General features: G+C 37.3%; 3 protein-coding genes across 3 annotated transcripts; 1 reads left to right on the top strand and 2 right to left on the bottom strand.

Annotated features, from left to right (window-relative positions):
* The first annotated feature begins 325 nt into the window (after positions 1-325).
* Positions 326-5,748, top strand: LOC306832882 (C-type lectin domain family 4 member E-like). Its single transcript, XM_079357901.1, has 6 exons — positions 326-411; positions 1,030-1,131; positions 1,651-1,767; positions 1,920-2,062; positions 2,584-2,687; positions 4,754-5,748. The coding sequence occupies exons 1-6, from the start codon at positions 369-371 to the stop codon at positions 4,905-4,907; spliced, it is 663 nt and encodes a 220-aa protein (XP_079214027.1). The 5' UTR covers positions 326-368; the 3' UTR covers positions 4,908-5,748.
* Positions 5,749-8,508: 2,760 nt separating this feature from the next.
* LOC306832712 (CD209 antigen-like protein C) lies at positions 8,509-12,519 on the bottom strand. Its single transcript, XM_079357613.1, has 6 exons — positions 12,437-12,519; positions 11,736-11,837; positions 10,445-10,594; positions 10,150-10,292; positions 9,525-9,628; positions 8,509-9,318 (listed from the first exon to the last, which is right to left on the bottom strand). The coding sequence occupies exons 1-6, from the start codon at positions 12,477-12,479 to the stop codon at positions 9,168-9,170; spliced, it is 693 nt and encodes a 230-aa protein (XP_079213739.1). The 5' UTR covers positions 12,480-12,519; the 3' UTR covers positions 8,509-9,167.
* A 1,721-nt stretch (positions 12,520-14,240) lies between these two features.
* On the bottom strand, positions 14,241-17,909 carry LOC306832714 (C-type lectin domain family 4 member E-like). The gene is made up of 6 exons (XM_079357615.1): positions 17,832-17,909; positions 17,132-17,233; positions 16,021-16,170; positions 15,726-15,868; positions 15,101-15,204; positions 14,241-14,984 (listed from the first exon to the last, which is right to left on the bottom strand). The coding sequence occupies exons 1-6, from the start codon at positions 17,872-17,874 to the stop codon at positions 14,849-14,851; spliced, it is 678 nt and encodes a 225-aa protein (XP_079213741.1). The 5' UTR covers positions 17,875-17,909; the 3' UTR covers positions 14,241-14,848.
* Positions 17,910-19,088: the final 1,179 nt, after the last annotated feature.

Raw genomic sequence — 19,088 nt, forward strand, 5'->3', positions numbered from 1 at the left:
CTTCAAGACAGAAGGAGCGTAGCCAAGAAACAATCTGTATAGTTGTTACTGTAACAGGTGTTCCACAAACATCTCCACATCTGAATACAACAATTTACATTAAATCTATTTCGATATGTGTTTCCCAAACCACAGTGGTGTCAGCTACTGTTCAAGAGGATTTTAAAATATAATTTGACGAGTCATAAAAGACTGATAAACAGTCATCTTAAAGTTTCATCAGCTTTACATTTCATCACTTCGGACAGTCGTCACTTCCTCACAAGTTAAAGAAAAAAACTTGAAACTCAAATAAGTTTTCAGCCCTCAAACAGCCCACACTGCAGAGGAGACCTTCGAGTAAACAGCTAGAATCTTCCGTGTGAGAGATGGAGACCATCTACGCAAATGGTGAACTTGAATCTCCTCAGAGTCAGTGGCATTTTTTAAATCACTTCTTAAAACTCATTTTATAGACTTGCTTTTATGTGATCTTTTCTTTTAAGATGTCCACAAATCTCTCCTTTTCCTCATTCATTTAATTGCCTTTTTATTGATCTCTTATTTGTTTTTTAGCCTTTCAATTCCCTTCTTGCACTGATCTTACTGCTCTTAGTATTTTATAATTCCTACTCCTTTTAACATTCAACTCTCCTGCCGTCTGCTGTCTGCTGTCTGCTGTCGTTCTCATTTTACCTCCTCTCATTTATCTCTTCTTTTATCCTCGTTCTACTTGTGATGTGATCCCTCTAAATGCTGTTGTATTTGTTGTATCTGTCCATCACTTCTTCCTCTCTAAATGTTGATGTATTTGTATTTGTTTTTATATGTAAAGCACTTTGTAAGCTGTTGTGTTTAAAGGTGCTATATGAATAAAGTTATTAAGTGTTTGATCAGACCGAGTTGTGCACAAACTTTTAAACTTTTATCTTTTTTAACGCATTTAAGGATAACATGAGATGAACTGATGCTATAGAAATAATAATTTATTGGAAGTTGTCAAATTTACGATGTTAACTGTTGCTCCTGAACGCTTCTTTCTGTGTTCAGGTCCCACGAGCTCAAAGAGGAGATTCCCCAGATCTGCTGTTTGGTTTCTGGTGATCCTAAATGTTCTCCTTCTGGTTGGTATCATCAGCCTCTCCGTCCACTGTGAGTGAGTTGTTTAGAAATCGTTGTAGATGAGTTTTAACATGATATATTCAGTGGCTGCGTCTGCTCAGAGAAATGTACCCTCTTAGGTTGTCTTGTTTTTTTTCTCTCGCTTACCTTTGTCAACATAAGATTAAAAAAAAGAGGGGGGGGGGGGTAAAAGCAAAAATTAAATAAAAAAACTGCTGACACATACAAAGACAAAAGTCAAATATGAAAGCAATAGAAGCAGTAAAAGAAAATGAGCTCAATAAAAAGAGACAAAAGCAAAACATCGACACGAGTCAGAATAGAAGAATAAAATGGGCTAAAAGGAAGAAATGATTTAAAAGGAAATAAGAAGACGAGATCACATGAAAGAAAGGGTCTTTCCTCGACGACAGACTTAATCTTGTACAGGTGCATGTTCATAAACCTGTATTGAAATGTACACACACAGACACACACACACACACACACTATAATAATCATAATACTGTGTGGATGCATGAGTTTCGAGAAAACTTTTCTTTATTTCAGGCCACGCCTTAGCTCATCATTCATCTGCAGGATTATCTGCCATTGAAGCCAATCTGAATGTCAAACTCACTAAAATCACCAAAGACCTGGAAAGACTTCCGTGTTTGATCACACAGAGTGAGTCCTCCTCCTGTTTTTAACTGCTCACAGCTATCTGTTAGCATCAGAGACAGTCATGCACACATCTATCCACATTTATTTGACAGAGTGTCTGTGCATGTTTCTTTGGTTTCTGATCTTCAATATTTGATGTTCGTCATGTTTTACAGACAGAACTTGTCCTGACGGATGGAAGGTGTTCGGTTGTTCCTGTTATCTCTTCTCAACACAGACTAAGACTTGGGAAGGAAGCAGACAAGACTGCAGAGACAGAGGAGCAGATCTGGTGATCGTGGACCGTTTTGGAGAACAGGTCATGTGTTCTTTATAATTATTCTTGTCAGAATCAGATTTGTGTTCAATCAATAAAAAAGCCTGCTTCTCCACACAAAGATGTAAAAAGTTCCACTGCCACCTGCTGGACTGAAAAATAAACTACAGTGTTTTTATCGACATGTTGACGTCTGAAAACAGAAACAGAAAAGGATGCTGTTCCTCTCAGTGTGAGATAAAACATTTTCATGGATGATTAAAGATTCCTGGCTCAACTTCTTAGGTTGTAAAATCTCAAACTGCAGATGAATGTGGAAGAATCACATCCCTGATGAATGATTTCACATAATGCACTTGAATAAAACTGTGATGCTCATATTTCAGTTTGAATACAAACAACAACACTTTGTATCTCTACTAAAATAAGAGTTTCTTCTTCTACTGACCTCTCTGCACTTCATCTTTGTTAGGATTGTTTTTCTACATGATGTCAGATTAATCTCTTCAAATATTATACAATAAAAGCTAAATAAATAAATACAGGCTCTCTACCTTCAACAGGAATTCCTCACAAAGAACATCAAGGCTCGTACTTGGATTGGTTTGAGTGACAGAGACAACGAGGGCACCTGGAAATGGACGGATGGCACTCCACTGACTCAAGCGTAAGAAACAGTAAATGATTCAAGATTGTTTATTGTCATGTGCACAGTGGGAAACATGTTTCCCTGTACAATGAAACTTACTTTGCTGTCCACAAATTTATGTCAACAATACAAATATTAAAAATTAAAAGCCAAATAATTTCAATATTTACAAATATAAAAAGAAATTAAAACCGCAAGCGGTGATGAAGGGACCGAAGCACCCCGTGCATGTCGTGTGTGTTGCAACCGCGAGAGTGTGACCGCGGGCGTGCAGCTGCGACACGTGGCGAAGCAGCAGGCCTTACAGTCATCAAAGGTTAAAAAAATGGGGTGCGGCGAGACATCAATGTTTGATGGTTGTTTGTTTGATGGTTGGTGGCTTCCTGTTTGGTTATGACTATGGGTGTGAGAGTATTTTATGTAGCTCCTGACATGCTTAATGTGCATAAAAAAATTGTGCATGTAGGACAAAAAAACCTCTATAGGGAGGCCTTTTTGAAAATTTCAAGGGGGCGCCACGGAGTCATTTAGCCACGCCCACTTTTTATACGAACATGTGTAGTTTTATTTTTCCACTGGGATCATGTGTGGGGTGTTTGATGAATGTATGACTATATTAAGCCCCAAAACAAACTACTTCCTGTTTGTGACAAACAACGCATCCGTATGACCACGCCCTTTCACAAAATAACGTGCAGAGCACAACAAGAGATCTTCAACATGTCGAGAACACACTGACATTCACATTGTGTCAATCGGATAAACACTTTTGTAGGAGTTCGTTCAAATAGCTAACCTGTGAAACGCGAATTTTTCGCCATTGAAAAAAAATATGGTGGACTTCCTGTTTGGTTTTGACTCTGGGTGTAAGAGGACTTTATGTGAGATCTCGCATGCTTAATGTGCATAAAAATTTTCATGCACATACGATGAAAAAACCTAAAGGGGGAGGCCCTTTTGAAAATTTGAAGGGGGGCGCCACTGAGTCATTTTGCAAAAATAAATTACGTAACATCTAAAATATTACATTTGTCGCCAGACCCGATGACGTTGGAGATTTCTATGAGTTTTCATTCACGTTCAAGCCGTCAAAAATGGCTCCAAAGAGACGGACCGAAAAAAATAAAAAATAAATGTAAGGATTACAAAAGGGTCCTTTGCACTGGTCAGTGCTGTGGTCCCTAATAAGGTAATGTGTGCAAATAGAATTTCAACTGTGGAAAAAAAGAACGTAATATGTGCAAACTGAGCATTAGGTGAATGAGATTGTTAAACTGTCAGTTGTTGAGGAGTCGGATGGCGGTGGGAAAGAAAGAGTTTTGGAGTCTGGAGGTCATGCATTTCACACTTGTGTACCTCCGACCTGAGGGGAGGAGTTTGAACAGTCCACACTGGGGGTGGGAGAGAGCATGGCAGCTACTTTACTGACTTTGCGGCTTATTTTAAGTCACTTTAATCAGATATAGCCGTGGATTCATAAAACAATAGATACTTAAAGAGGGTGTAGAGGATGGAGGCTGAAGACACATCCCATTGGGGTGCCAATGTTCGTAATCATGCTGGCTGAAGTACTGTACCATCCTGACAGACTGTGGCCTGCCAGTCAAGGAGTCCAGGAGCCAGTCACAGAGGATGGGGTGCAGGCCGAGTGTAGACAGTTTGTGGGGGATGACCATGTTGAAAGCACACTGCAGGGGGTCATGGTTGTCTGGTATGCTGCTCTGGATGTGGGCTAGTATCACTCTCTCAAAACACTTTGTGATGATTGGAGTGAGTGCCATTGGCCTGTAGTCATTCAGGTAGTCGGGTGGGAAAGGGAGACTATGGTAGTGGTCTTAAAGCCCTCAGGTTGAATTCATGCACAAACACCACTGTTCTTATCCATCACCAAATAACTAAATCCTAAATCAAAGTTCAAACACTTCTAACAGGAAGAACAAAAATGTGTTGGTTAAATAAAATCAGAGAAGCTAAAAGTCACATAAACTCAACAAACAACAACACTGGAAAAGAACTAACAACTGTTTTAATTTATTCATTATTTTTGAAAGTTAAAAAATCCCTTTCATGTTGACTTCTTATAGGTACTGGGAGACCGGTCAGCCAAATGGCGATGGTGGAGATTTTGCAACATTTGGAAAACAAGACTGTGTTCTTCTCAAGACTGGCAAGCCAAAAGAGAAAAACTGGAATGATTGGAATTGTGATAAATCCATGCAGTGGATCTGTGAGAAATAGAGGAGCAGTGATTGAATGTTGAAATGACTCATTTTGAGATTTTTTCCACTGTCTGTTATTCATATACAAAGGCTTAATGTGCACTATTATAATTCTTAAGGATAGAGTGATAACACTTTATAATAACAATCAGTAAACAGTAAAATGCTTAACTTAGTGGTTACTCTTCATTTGACTTTAAACAAACCATGACATGATCATTGTTATTATTAGTTATTAGTTATGCTGATGTGTTTTTTACTTTGTCTTTTTTATTGTTTCATAACATGACATATGATATCATGGGATTAGCATTAAATCACATATGAACACATACAAAACATTAAAAACGTAACACAAAGTACAAGAGTGAAAAAACACAACAGGGAGAACTAAATGAAATAAAGCAGAAAGGCTCAGTCTGCTCCTACATGGGTTATTGATTTTACAAACTCATGTACGGTTCCCTGCAAGACATCAGACACACTTATTTATGGGTCAGACGACCTCTAATGAGGAAGAATTGCAAAGGACCAGAACGTAGTAATCAATGGATGTGACCACATTAAATGATAATATGTGCCAACTCCAGTTTTTCCGACATGTTGCAGAGCATGTGTCATCATATTTACTCTCTATTTCAGGAGTCACATTGAATTTATTAACTATCTCATATTGTGTTTCAGGGGAATTTTTCTTATCACTGTAACTTTTGCTAAATGTTGCTAAATGCTACGCTCATGATGGATGAACTCTTTGTGATATATCAATGAGTAAGGTCTTTGACCTGCTTTTGTAAAGTGTCTGGAGATAACACTCGTTATGAATTAGAGTTATACAAATAAAGATTGATTGATCTATCTGATATTGTGATTTTTATTTATTTATTTAAATATATTGATTTATGTCTTCTGTTGAACTGGCTTCAGGCATAGAAGATATAAGCATCATCCAGGACGACACAGACTGAGAACTTAAGTCTCAAAGGCTTCACTGTCTACTGTGAGTCGGTGTTTCAGACCGATGGCTGCGCAAATAATAATCATAATAAGACATCACATAAAAGAAAATCAATAAAAGTGGGTTTCAAGATGAGATTTAAAGGAAGTCACTGTTTCTGCTAGTTGTAGCTCATTGGGCGGGTCGTTCTAAAGTCGAGGGGCCGTGATTGGTCACCTTTAGATTTAAGTCTCATCTTTGAAACAACCAGAAGCCCCCAACCGAGGATCTGAGGCTGCAGGTTGGCTCATAGGAGATGTTGTGTGAAAACATGAAACTAGTTCACATTTCTCTGGAACACATTTACATAAATGCACGAGTTTCGAGATAACTGTTCTTTATTTCAGGCCACGCCTTAGCTCATCAGTCATCTGCGGGATTATCTGCCATTGAAGCCAGTCTGACCGAGCGTCTCCAGGACAGAGAGAACCAGCTGAATGTCAAACTCACTAAAATCACCAACGAGCTGGAAAGACTTCCGTGTTTGATCACACAGAGTGAGTCCTCCTCCTGTTTTTAACTGCTCACAGCTATCTGTTAGCATCAGAGGCAGTCATGCACACATCTATCCACATTTATTTGACAGAGTGTCTGTGCATGTTTCTTTGGTGTCTGATTTTCAATATTTGATGTTTGTCATGTTTTACAGACAGAACTTGTCCTGATCGCTGAAAACTCATTTGGAGTCAAGTGACGAGTTTAAGAGGTAATGGAAACTGAAGCTGATGACACTTTATGACAACTCTTTGACAGCTCAGTTTTTTTAGGTCATGTCAGATGTTTATCAATACTCTAAATCCATCATGAACGGCCTCTGACACCACTGTGAGAAATAGGTATTTAAATATATTTAAAGTGAAAATTGGATTTAGATGTGGAAATGATTTTTTTTTTACAACCAGCTCTTTTTAACTGTTACAGAAAAAAACTTTACAGGGAACATGTCAAGGTTTAAATGATATAGGACCTAAGACTGAACCCTGAGGGACTCCTCATGCCATGATTATTAGCTCAGATTTGTATTAACATAAAAAAAGCAACTCAGCCTCAGCTGATTAAAAATATCAGAAAAAAACATCATTTAAAACATTTAAACTGAATTCCAGGTTAATGTGCAGATAAGCACAGTGGTTTCTGTGGTTCTGACGTTGTGCTCATTGCACAACATTTCATGAACAGATCGGATGTGCTTTTTTGGTGAGAAAAATACCCAACAGATACTAATCAAGCTGTAGAGCTGCAAACGTATTTAGATTATTATATTTAACTCGTCTTTTTATTAGAGAATCAGAATGGATGGAAATGTGTTTCAAAACGTTTACTTGAAGGCACAGAGATTTTTATCTTCTATCAGATGTTATTCAGGTATTTTTTTCTTTTATTTCTTTATTTTTACAGGGACAGTGCATATTAATAAACATTTCTGTAAATATGCCAGAGTTAGCCAAAAGGCTAATTTTCATCTGCTGTCCCTGGCCAGATTTTATAAAGGGCTCCCTAAAAAAAACACACACAATAAAATTCAAACATTGGAAAAAGCCACAAATGGAACAACATGGAAGTAAATTAAGTGGACAGACAAGCAGTCACAGGTGCAAATACATAAACCATACAGGACAAACAAGAAGCAGCATTTGGTTAAAAAATGTTTAACATGCAGGACAGACAAGGAGCAGCATTGAGCAGACATAATGTACAAAATTTAACAGGTATTAGTAAAAGCACGTTTCCAATAACCTCCCAAAGTCAATGTGACGTGCACACAGCACAACATGAAACACAATTATACAATAAACACAGATGACACCAGGCCACATATAAAACATTGAGTAAGCTATGCCTGAAGCTCACAACAATACAAACTAGAACATGCAGGCCACATTCATTAAAAACACAGGACACGTTCACCAACAAGCAGACACAAGATGGCAGCAGCGGGCGGAACTGATTCAGTGCTGACAGATGTGGTTATTAATTAGCCTGTGTTTCAGGTGAGAACTAAATGAGTGGTAAGTGTTGCGCTCTCTAATCAATGTTGGGATGTTGTTCCATTCACGAGAGGCTGTAACAGAAAAGGCTGACTGACTAAAAGCACACTTCCTCAGAGGAATAACGCAGTCGCCGTATTTCTTAGTGATGTTGAGTGAGTGAAGAGTGATGGTGATAAGTGTGAGGAAAAGATAAAGTGTAGCAGTAGTCTAAAATGTAACATTATGATCAGAGCTTTATTCAACACTTTCAGGGTTAAACCTTCGTTGGAGTTTCATCTTCTCCTTGTTGACACTTTTATTATCACCTATAAATAAGGAATTATCTGAACTTATATCTGATCAGCTGCTTATGAGTGATGAAACGATGAAAACTATTAAAGAAAGCTGCTGGGAAAAGTATGATATGATCTGGAGCAAAGTTTTATATACTGTGAAAAAAAAAATCACCAAATCAGACAGATCAATCAATCTTTATTTGTATAACTCTAATTCATAACGAGTGTTATCTCCAGACACTTTACAAAAGCAGGTCAAAGACCTTACTCATTGATATATCACAAAGAGTTCATCCATCATGAGCGTAGCATTTAGCAACATTTAGCAAAAGTTACAGTGACAAAATTCCCCTGAAACACAATATGAGATAGTTAATAAATTCAATGTGACTCCTGAAATAGAGAGTAAATATGATGACACATGCTCTGCAACATGTCGGAAAAACTGGAGTTGGCACATATTATCATTTAATGTGGTCACATCCATTGATTACTACGTTCTGGTCCTTTGCAATTCTTCCTCATGAGAGGTCGTCTGACCCATAAATAAGTGTGTCTGATGTCTTGCAGGGAACCGTACATGAGTTTGTAAAATCAATAACCCATGTAGGAGCAGACTGAGCCTTTATGCTTTATTTCATTTAGTTCTCCCTGTTGTGTTTTTTCACTCTTGTACTTTGTGTTACATTTTAAATGTTTTATATGTGTTCATATGTGATTTAATGCTAATCCCATGATATCATATGTCATGTTGTGAAACAATAAAAAAGACAAAGTAATAAACACATTAGCATAACTAATAACTATAAATAATAATGATCATGTCATGGTTTGTTTAAAGTCAAATAAAGAGTAGCCACTAAGTTAAGCATTTTACTGTTTACTGATTGCTATTATAAAGTGTTTTCACTCTATACTTAAGAATTATAATAACGCACATTAAGCCTTCGTATATGAATAACAGACAGTGGAAAAAATCTCAAAATGAGTCATTTCAACATTCAATCACTGCTCCTCTATTTCTCACAGATCCACCGTCTGGATCCATCACAATTCTCATCATTCCAGTTTTTCTCTTTTGCCCAGTAAGTGACGATTTGACCACAGTCCTCTTCACCATATATTGGATCACCACCACCGTTATCGGGCTGACCGTCCGCCCAGTACCTATAAGAAGTAAAAAAAAATATTGATGTAACTGTTAGCTTCACTGACTTGATTTAACCAACATGTTTTTGTTCTTCATAGAAAACATGTCTGATCTTTGATTTAGGATTCAATTATTTGTTCATTAAAATTATCTGTTGATGGATCTGAACAGTGGTGTTTGTGCATGAATTAAACCTGAGGGATAATCATTTACTGTTTCTTACGCTTGAGTCAGTGGAGTGCCGTCCGTCCATTTCCAGGTGCCCTCGTTGTCTCTGTCACTCATACCAATCCAAGTACGACCCTTGATGTTGTTTGTGAGGAATTCCTGTTGAAGGTAGAGAGCCTGTATTTATTTATTTAGCTTTTATTGTATAATATTTGAAGAGATTAATCTGACATCATGTAGAAAAACAATCCTAACAAAGATGAAGTGCAGAGAGGTCAGTAGAAGAAGAAACTCTTATTTTAGTAGAGATACAAAGTGTTGTTGTTTGTATTCAAACTGAAGTATGAGCATCAAAGTTTTATTCAAGTGCATTATGTGAAATCATTCATCAGGGATGTGATTCTTCCACATTCATCTGCAGTTTGAGATTTTACAACCTAAGAAGTTGAGCCAGGAATCTTTAATCATCCATGAAAATGTTTTATGTCACACTGAGAGGAACAGCATCCTTTTCTGTTTCTGTTCTCAGACGCCAACATGTCGATAAAAACACTGTAGTTTATATTTCAGTCCAGTAGGTGGCAGTAAAACTTTCTCAATCTTTGTGTGGAGAAGCAGGCTTTTTTATTTATCAAACACAACTCTGATTCTGACAAGAATAATTATAAAGAACACATGACCTGTTCTCCAAAACGGTCCACGATCACCAGATCTGCTCCTCTGTCTCTGCAGTCTTGTCTGCTTTCATCCCAAGTCTTAGTCTGTGTTGAGAAGAGATAACAGGAACAATCGAACACCTTCCATCCATCAGGACAAGTTCTGTCTGTAAAACATGACAAACATCAAATATTGAACAGCAGAAACCAAAGAAACATGCACAGACACTCTGTCAAATGGATGTGGATAGATGTGTGCATGACTGTCTCTGATGCTAACAGATAGCTGTAAGCAGTTAAAAACAGGAGGAGGACTCACTCTGTGTGATCAAACACGGAAGTCTTTCCAGGTCTTTGGTGATTTTAGTGAGTTTGACATTCAGCTGGTTCTCTCTGTCCTGGAGACGCTCGGTCAGACTGGCTTCAATGGCAGATAATCCTGCAGATGAATGATGAGCAAAGGCGTGGCCTGAAATAAAGAACAGTTATTTCAAAACTCATGCATCCACACAGTATTATTATTATTGTGTGTGTGTGTGTGTGTGTGTGTGTGTGTGTGTGTGTGTGTGTGTGTACATTTCCTTACAGGTTTATGAACATGCACCTGTACAAAATAAAATAAAATAAATAAAAACAAATTTAACCAGCATACGGTCAACTCGTTCAGAGGAACCTGCACAGGAAAAGAAGTAATACTCATTCGAAATAAGAAAGAACATCAACAGCTGAAAACTTCTGGATTTATCTGAAGGAAAAAATTGTCAGAAAATGTGTGACAAACGTAATTTTTAGTTAAAGAAAATAATTGTGCAGAGACTGAACATTCAACAGATTCTGTTTGTGGAAGAAAGACCCCCTTTAAATGATAACAACTGCACCATTCACTGACTCCTGTTTAACAGGACACACACAAAATACTGCGGTCAACATACAGAAATAAAATGTTTGTCAGAGCTGCTGCATTTATGTAAATGTGTTACAGAGAAATGTGAACTAGTTTCATGTTTTCACACAACATCTCCTATGAGCCAGCCTGCAGCCTCAGATCCTCGGTTGGGAGCTTCTGGTCGCTCTTTACTACACACGACGTAGAGTCAGGGTTTATTGAACCAGCCAGCTGCCGTGAAGGGCAATTGAGCGCGGTTACATGAAGCTAACAAAAACAGACTTCCTTTAAATCTCATCTTGAAACCCTCTTTTATAAACTGTCTTTCATGTGATGTCGTCTTCTTATTTCCTTTTAAAACATTTCTTCCTTTTAGCCGATTTTATTCTTCTACTATTCTGACTCGTGTCGATGTTTTGTTGTTGTCTCTTTTTATTGAGCTCAGTTTCTTTTACTGCTTCTATTGCTTTCATATTTGACTTTTTTGTGTCAGCAGTTTTTATTATTTAATTTTTGCTTTTACCCCCTCCTATGGTTATGCTCTCTTATTTTCTGTTATCGTTTATTTAAATGTTTCTTTATCACTTTTTTTATCTTATGTTGACAAAGGTAAGCGAGAGAAAAAACAAGACAACCTAAGAGGGTACATTTCTCTGAGCAGACGCAGCCACTGAAAATATCATGTTAAAACTGATCTACAACGATTTCTAAACAACTCACTCACAGTGGACGGAGAGGCCGATGAGACCAGCCAGAAGGAGAAAACTTAGGATCACCAGAAACCAAACAGCAGATCTGGGGAATCTCCTCTTTGAGCTCGTGGGACCTGAACACAGAAAGAAGCGTTCAGGAGCAACAGTTAACATCGTAAATTTGACAACTTCCAATAAATTATTATTTCTATAGCACCAGTTCATCTCATGTTTTCCTTAAATGCGTCAAAAAAGTTAAAAGTTTAAAAGTTTGTGCACAACTCGGTCTGATCAAACACTTAATAACTTTATTCATATAGCACCTTTAAACACAACTGCTTACAAAGTGCTTTACATATAAATACAAATACATCAACATTTAGAGAGGAAGAAGTGATGGACAGATACAACAAATACAACAGCATTTAGAGGGATCACATCACAAGTAGAACGAGGATAAAAGAAGAGATTAATAAGAGAAGGTAAAATGAGTACGACAGCAGACGGCAGGAGAGTTGCACGTTAAAAGGAGTAGGAGTTATAAAATACTAAGAGCAGTAAGATCAGTGCAAGAAGGGAATTGAAAGGCTAAAAAACAAATAAGAGATCGATAAAAAGGCAATTAAATGAATGAGGAAAAGGAGAGATTTGTGGAAATCTTAAAAGAAAAGATCACATAAAAGCAAGTCTATAAAAATGAGTTTTAAGAAGTGATTTAAAAAATGCCACTGACTCTGATGAGATTCAAGTTCACCATTTGCGTAGATGGTCTCCATCTCTCACACGGAAGATTCCAGCTGTTTACTCGAAGGTCTCCTCTGCAGTGTGGGCTGTTTGAGGGCTGAAAACTTATTTGAGTTTCAAGTTTTTTTCTTTAACTTGTGAGGAAGTGACGACTGTCTGAAGGGATGAAATGTAAAGCTGATGAAACTTTAAGATGACTGTTAATCAGTCTTTTATGACTCGTCAAATTATATTCTAAAATCCTCTTGAACAGCAGCTGACACCACTGTGGTTTGGGAAACACGTATCGAAATAGATTTAATGTAAATTGTTGTATTCAGATGTGGAGATGTTTGTGGAACACCTGTAACAGAAACAACTATACAGATTGTTTCTTGGCTACGCTCCTTCTGTCTTGAAGGTAACAGATCATGGAGGAATAAGAGCCTTGTTTATTTCTCCTAAATCAATCAAAGTCACTTATTTGGAACAGTTTTTTTGGGGAGGTTGAGAAAAACAGACAACAGAAGCCCCTCTGTCCTCACAGGAGCGACCCTCCCACTTTGTACTGGGGAACATAGGACCCTTTTTAAATAAATAATAACAGTGTACCCCTACATTCCTGCACTGATGTAGAAATCTGTGTTAGATTCACTTGGTAAGAGTGGTTTGTGCCAAACCTGTATTTTTTTCACTTGAGAGTTTTTAGAGAAGAAAGTTAGGTGTTTGTTTTTTGGTTGTCATTTACAACTCTGCAGCTTCTTTTAAGGCTTCTTGAGGGGTAAAGATTTGACAGAAGTTCCTTATCTTTAAGACTTGAGAACTGTGAGGAAAAAAAGCAGCATGAGATTAAACTCTTGATGACTTCTGTTTTTCACCCTGACTGACCTCAGAGGAAAATAGAAGCTGTGTCAGCTGGCTGTTAACCTCATGGTTGCATCCGTGTGATAAGAGGACCTGTGAAGACAGCCGGCCCCTCCTACACTGGATTGCTATCTACATGTATTACATCAATGGCATACAAACGGTTAAACTGCACTCGGGACTGCTTGGTGGTTTGCATCATGGTCTGTTTATCTATAGAAATGATTTAATTAGAAGAATATTTTCATTATTTCTTTCATATTTTTGTCACACACAAATATTCAGTGAGGATTGCTGGATAATATGTTGTTCAATGTCAGCTTTCTATGTGATCATGTGATGATGTGTGAGGAAGATTAAGTCTGTTGTGGAGGAAAGACCCCCTCAAAATGATAACAACACCATTCACTGACTCCTGTTTAACAGGAAACACGCAAAATACTGCAGTAAACATTCGGGAAAAAAATGAACGTTTGTTCGTCAGAGCTTCTGTGTTTACGTAAATGTGTCTCCAATGAAATGTGTCCGATGTGGTTTCCTGTTTTCATGCAACATCTCCAAATTCAAAGAAATACTTTCCCAATCAGACTGATGACATTATATCTACGACCAGCTGCTTATGAGTGATGAGACGATGAAAACTATTAAAGAAAGCTGCTGGGAAAACGATGATATGATCTGGAGCAAAGTTTTATATAATGTAAAAATAAAAAATCACAAAATCAGACAAATCAATCTTTATTTGTATAACTCTAATTCATAACGAGTGTTATCTTCAGACACTTTACAAAAGCAGGTCAAAGACCTTACTCATTGATATATCACAAAGAGTTCATCCATCATGAGCGTAGCATTTAGCAACATTTAGCAAAAGTTACAGTGACAAAATTCCCCTGAAACACAAGATGAGATAGTTAATAAATTCAATGTGACTCCTGAAATAGAGAGTAAATATGATGACACATGCTCTGCAACATGTTGGAAAAACTGGAGTAGGCACATATTATCATTTAATGTGGTCACATCCATTGATTACTACGTTCTGGTCCTTTGCAATTCTTCCTCATTAGAGGTCGTCTGACCCATAAATAAGTGTGTCTGATGTCTTGCAGGGAACCGTACATGAGTTTGTAAAATCAATAACCCATGTAGGAGCAGACTGAGCCTTTATGCTTTATTTCATTTAGTTCTCCCTGTTGTGTTTTTTCACTCTTGTACTTTGTGTTACGTTTTAAATGTTTTGTATGTGTTCATATGTGATTTAATTCTAATCCCATGGTATCATATGTCATGTTATGAAACAATAAAAAAGACAAAGTAATAAACACATTAGCATAACTAATAACTATCAATAATAATGATCATGTCATGGTTTGTTTAAAGTCAAATAAAGAGTAACCACTAAGTTAAGCATTTTACTGTTTACTGATTGTTATTATAAAGTGTTATCACTCTATCCTTAAGAATTATAATAACGCACATTAAGCCTTCGTATATGAATAACAGACAGTGGAAATGATTTGACAATCAGTCATTTCAACGTTCAATCACTGCTCCTCTATTTCTCACAGATCCACTGTATGGATTTATCACAATTCAGATCATTCCAGTTTCTCTCTTTCGTAAGTGCAGTGTAAAGCTGACCACAGTCTTCTTCACCACCAACATTGTTTGGCTCACCTGTCCCCCAGTACCTGTAAGAATTAAACATGATTGGGAATTTTTCACTTTGAAAAATAATACATAAAATTAAACAGTTCTCAGTTTTGTTTTCAAATGAAGTGAGGGATAATCATTGACTGTTTCTTACACTTGAGTCAGTGGAGTGCCGTCCGTCCATTTCCAGGTGCCCTCGTTGTCTCTGTCACTCAAACCAATCCAAGTATCTCTATTGATGTTCTTTGTGAGGAATTCCTGTTGAAGGTAGAGAGCCTGTATTTATTTATTTAGCTTTTATTGTATAATATTTGAAGAGATTAATCTGACATCATGTAGAAAAACAATCCTAACAAAGATGAAGTGCAGAGAGGTCAGTAGAAGAAGAAACTCTTATTTTAGTAGAGATACAAAGTGTTGCTGTTTGTATTCAAACTGAAGTATGAGCATCAAAGTTTTATTCAAGTGCATTATGTGAAATCATTCATCAGGGATGTGATTCTTCCACATTCATCTGCAGTTTGAGATTTTACAACCTAAGAAGTTGAGCCAGGAATCTTTAATCATCCATGAAAATGTTTTATGTCACACTGAGAGGAACAGAATCCTTTTCTGTTTCTGTTTTCAGACATCAACATGTCGATAAAAACACTGTAGTTTATTTTTCAGTCCAGCAGGTGGCAGTGAAACTTTCTCAATCTTTGTGTGGAGAAGCAGGCTTTTTTATTTATCAAACACAACACTGACTCTGACAAGAATAATTATAAAGAACACATGACCTGTTCTCCAAAACGGTCCACGATCACCAGATCTGCTTCTCTGTCTCTGCAGTCTTGTCTGCTTTCATCCCAAGTCTTAGTCTGTGTTGAGAAGAGATAACAGGAACAACCGAACACCTTCCATCCGTCAGGACAAGTTCTGTCTGTAAAACATAACAAACATCAAATATTGAAGATCAGAAACCAAAGAAACATGCACAGACACTCTGTCAAATAAATGTGGATAGATGTGTGCATGACTGTCTCTGATGCTAACAGATAGCTGTGAGCAGTTAAAAACAGGAGGAGGACTCACTCTGTGTGATCAAACACGGAAGTCTTTCCAGCTCGTTGGTGATTTTAGTGAGTTTGACATTCAGCTGGTTCTCTCTGTCCTGGAGACGCTCGGTCAGACTGGCTTCAATGGCAGATAATCCTGCAGATGAATGATGAGCAAAGGCGTGGCCTGAAATAAAGAACAGTTGTTTCAAAACTCATGCATCCACACAGTATTACTATTATTGTGTGTGTGTGTGTGTGTGTGTGTGTGCATTTCATTACAGGTTTATGAACATGCACCTGTACAAAATAAAATAAAATAAATAAAAACAAATTTAACCAGCATCCGGTCAACTCGTTCAGAGGAACCTGCACAGGACAAGAAGTAATACTCATTCGAAATGAGAAACAACATCAACAGCTGAAAACTTCTGGATATATCTGAAGGAAAAATTTGACAGAAAATGTGTGACAAATGTAATTGTTTTTTTTAAAGACAATAATTGTGAAGAGACTGAATCTTCAACAGATTCTGTTTGTGAGGAAGACTAAGTCTGTTGTGGAGGAAAGACCCCCTCAAAATGACAACAGCACCATTCACTGACTCCTGTTTAACAGGACACACGCAAAATACTGCGGTCAACATACAGAAATAAAATGACTGTTTGTCAGAGCTGCTGCATTTATGTCAATGTGTTCCAGAGAAATGTGAACTAGTTTTATGTTTTCACACAACATCTCCACACCGATGTCAGATGTCGTCTTCTTATTTCCTTTTAAAACATTTCTTCCTTTTAGCCGATTTTATTCTTCTACTATTCTGACTCGTGTCGATGTTTTGTTTTTTGTCTCTTTTTATTGAGCTCAGTTTCTTTTACTGCTTCTATTGCTTTAATATTTGACTTTTATGTGTCAGCAGTTTTTATTATTTAATTTTTGCTTTTACCCCCTCCTATGGTTATGCTCTCTTATTTTCTTTTATTATTTATTTCAATGTTTCTTTATCACTTTTGTATCTTATGTTGACAAAGGTAAGCGACAGAAAAAAAACAAGACAAGCTAAGAGGGTACATTTCTCTGAGCAGACGCAGCCACTGAAAATATCATGTTAAAACTCATCTACAACGATTTCTAAACAACTCACTCACAGTGGACGGAGAGGCCGATGAGACCAGCCAGAAGGAGAACATTTAGGATGACCAGAAACCAAACAGCAGATCTGGGGAATCTCCTCTTTGAGCTCGTAGGACCTGAACACAGAAAGAAGCGTTCAGGAGCAACAGTTAACATCGTAAATTTGACAACTTCCAATAAATTATTATTTCTATAGCACCAGTTCATCTCATGTTTTCCTTAAATGCGTTAAAAAAGATAAAAGTTTAAAAGTTTGTGCACAACTTGGTCTGATCAAACACTTAATAACTTTATTCATATAGCACCTTTAAACACAACAGCTTACAAAGTGCTTTACATATAAAAACAAATACATCAACATTTAGAGAGGAAGAAGTGATGGACAGATACAACAAATACAACAGCATTTAGAGGGATCACATCACAAGTAGAACGAGGATAAAAGAAGAGATAAATAAGAGAAGGTAAAATGAGAACGACAGCAGACAGCAGGAGAGTTCAACGTTAAAAGGAGTAGGAGTTATAAAATACTAAGAGCAGTAAGATCAGTGCAAGAAGGGAATTGAAAGGCTAAAAAACAAATAAGAGATCGATAAAAAGGCAATTAAATGAATGAGGAAAAGGAGAGATTTGTGGACATCTTAAAAGAAAAGATCACATAAAAGCAAGTCTATAACATGAGTTTTAAGAAGTGATTTAAAAAATGCCACTGACTCTGAGGAGATTCAAGTTCGTGATTTGCGTAGATGGTCTCCATCTCTCACACGGAAGATTCTAGCTGTTTACTCGAAGGTCTCCTCTGCAGTGTGGGCTGTTTGAGGGCTGAAAACTTATTTGAGTTTCAAGTTTTTTTCTTTAACTTCTGAGGAAGTGACGACTGTCTGAAGGGATGAAATGTAAAGCTGATGAAACTTTAAGATGACTGTTAATCAGTCTTTTATGACTTCTCAAATTATATTTTAAAATCCTCTTGAACAGTAGCTGACACCACTGTGGTTTGGGAAACACGTATCGAAATAGATTTTATGTAAATTGTTGTATTCAGATGTGGAGATGTTTGTGGAACACCTGTTACAGTAACAACTATACAGATTGTTTCTTGGCTACGCTCCTTCTGTCTTGAAGGTAACAGATCATGGAGGAATAAGAGCCTTGTTTATTTCTCCTAAATCAATCAAAGTCACTTATTTGGAACAGTTTTTTTGGGGAGGTTGAGAAAAACAGACAACAGAAGCCCCTCTGTCCTCACAGGAGCGACCCTCCCGCTTTGTACTGGGGAACATAGGACCCTTTTTAAATAAATAATAACAGTGTACCCCTACATTCCTGCACTGACGTAGTAATCTGTGTTAGATTCACTTGGTAAGAGTGGTTTGTGCCAAACCTGTATTTTTTCACTTGAGAGTTTTTAGAGAAGAAAGTGAGGTGTTTGTTTTTTGGTTTCTGTCACATTAGGTAGAAGACGAGTTAGGTCCTGTTTTGTTTTGATGAGTTTATTTATGTGACACAACCACATTATCCAGTTCTCACCCTCTCCTCGTGTTTCTCAGTATGTTTTGGTTGAAATAAACATTTTCTTTTTATTTCAACTGTTCTTTGCATTTGTCGTTTTTTGTTTGTCATTTACAACTCTGCAGCTTCTTTTAAGGCTTCTTGAGGGGTAAAGATTTGACAGAAGTCCCTTATCTTTAAGACTTGAGAACTGTGAGGAAAAAAAAGCAGCATGAGATTTTACTCTTGATGACTTCTGTTTTTCACCCTGACTGACCTCAGAGGAAAATGGAAGCTGTGTCAGCTGTTTGTTAACCTCATGGTAGCATCCGTGTGATAAGAGGACCTGTGAAGACAGCCGGCCCCTCCTACACTGGATTGCTATCTACATGTAAAACATCAATGGCATATAAACGGTTAAACTGCACTCGGGACTGCTTGGTGGTTTTCATCATGGTCTGTTTATCTATAGAAATGATT

Source organism: Symphodus melops (assembly GCF_947650265.1).
Source record: "Symphodus melops genome assembly, chromosome: 12".
Lineage (NCBI taxonomy): Eukaryota > Metazoa > Chordata > Actinopteri > Labriformes > Labridae > Symphodus > Symphodus melops.

Bases quoted from the DNA above. Each gene is read 5' to 3' on its own strand.
- LOC306832882 (XM_079357901.1), top strand. From the start codon at position 369: ATGGAGACCATCTACGCAAATGGTGAACTTGAATCTCCTCAGA. The intron at 1,132-1,650 runs GTGAGTGAGTTG...TCTTTATTTCAG, and splicing joins CATCAGCCTCTCCGTCCACT to GCCACGCCTTAGCTCATCAT. The intron at 2,063-2,583 runs GTCATGTGTTCT...TACCTTCAACAG, and splicing joins TGGACCGTTTTGGAGAACAG to GAATTCCTCACAAAGAACAT.
- LOC306832712 (XM_079357613.1), bottom strand. From the start codon at position 12,479: ATGGAGACCATCTACGCAAATGGTGAACTTGAATCTCATCAGA. The intron at 11,838-12,436 runs GTCAGTGGCATT...TTCTGTGTTCAG, and splicing joins TGAACTTGAATCTCATCAGA to GTCCCACGAGCTCAAAGAGG. The intron at 9,319-9,524 runs GTAAGAAACAGT...TACTTCTTATAG, and splicing joins GGCACTCCACTGACTCAAGC to GTACTGGGCGGACGGTCAGC.
- LOC306832714 (XM_079357615.1), bottom strand. From the start codon at position 17,874: ATGGAGACCATCTACGCAAATCACGAACTTGAATCTCCTCAGA. The intron at 16,171-17,131 runs GTGAGTGAGTTG...TCTTTATTTCAG, and splicing joins CATCGGCCTCTCCGTCCACT to GCCACGCCTTTGCTCATCAT. The intron at 15,869-16,020 runs GTGAGTCCTCCT...TATGTTTTACAG, and splicing joins TCCGTGTTTGATCACACAGA to ACAGAACTTGTCCTGACGGA.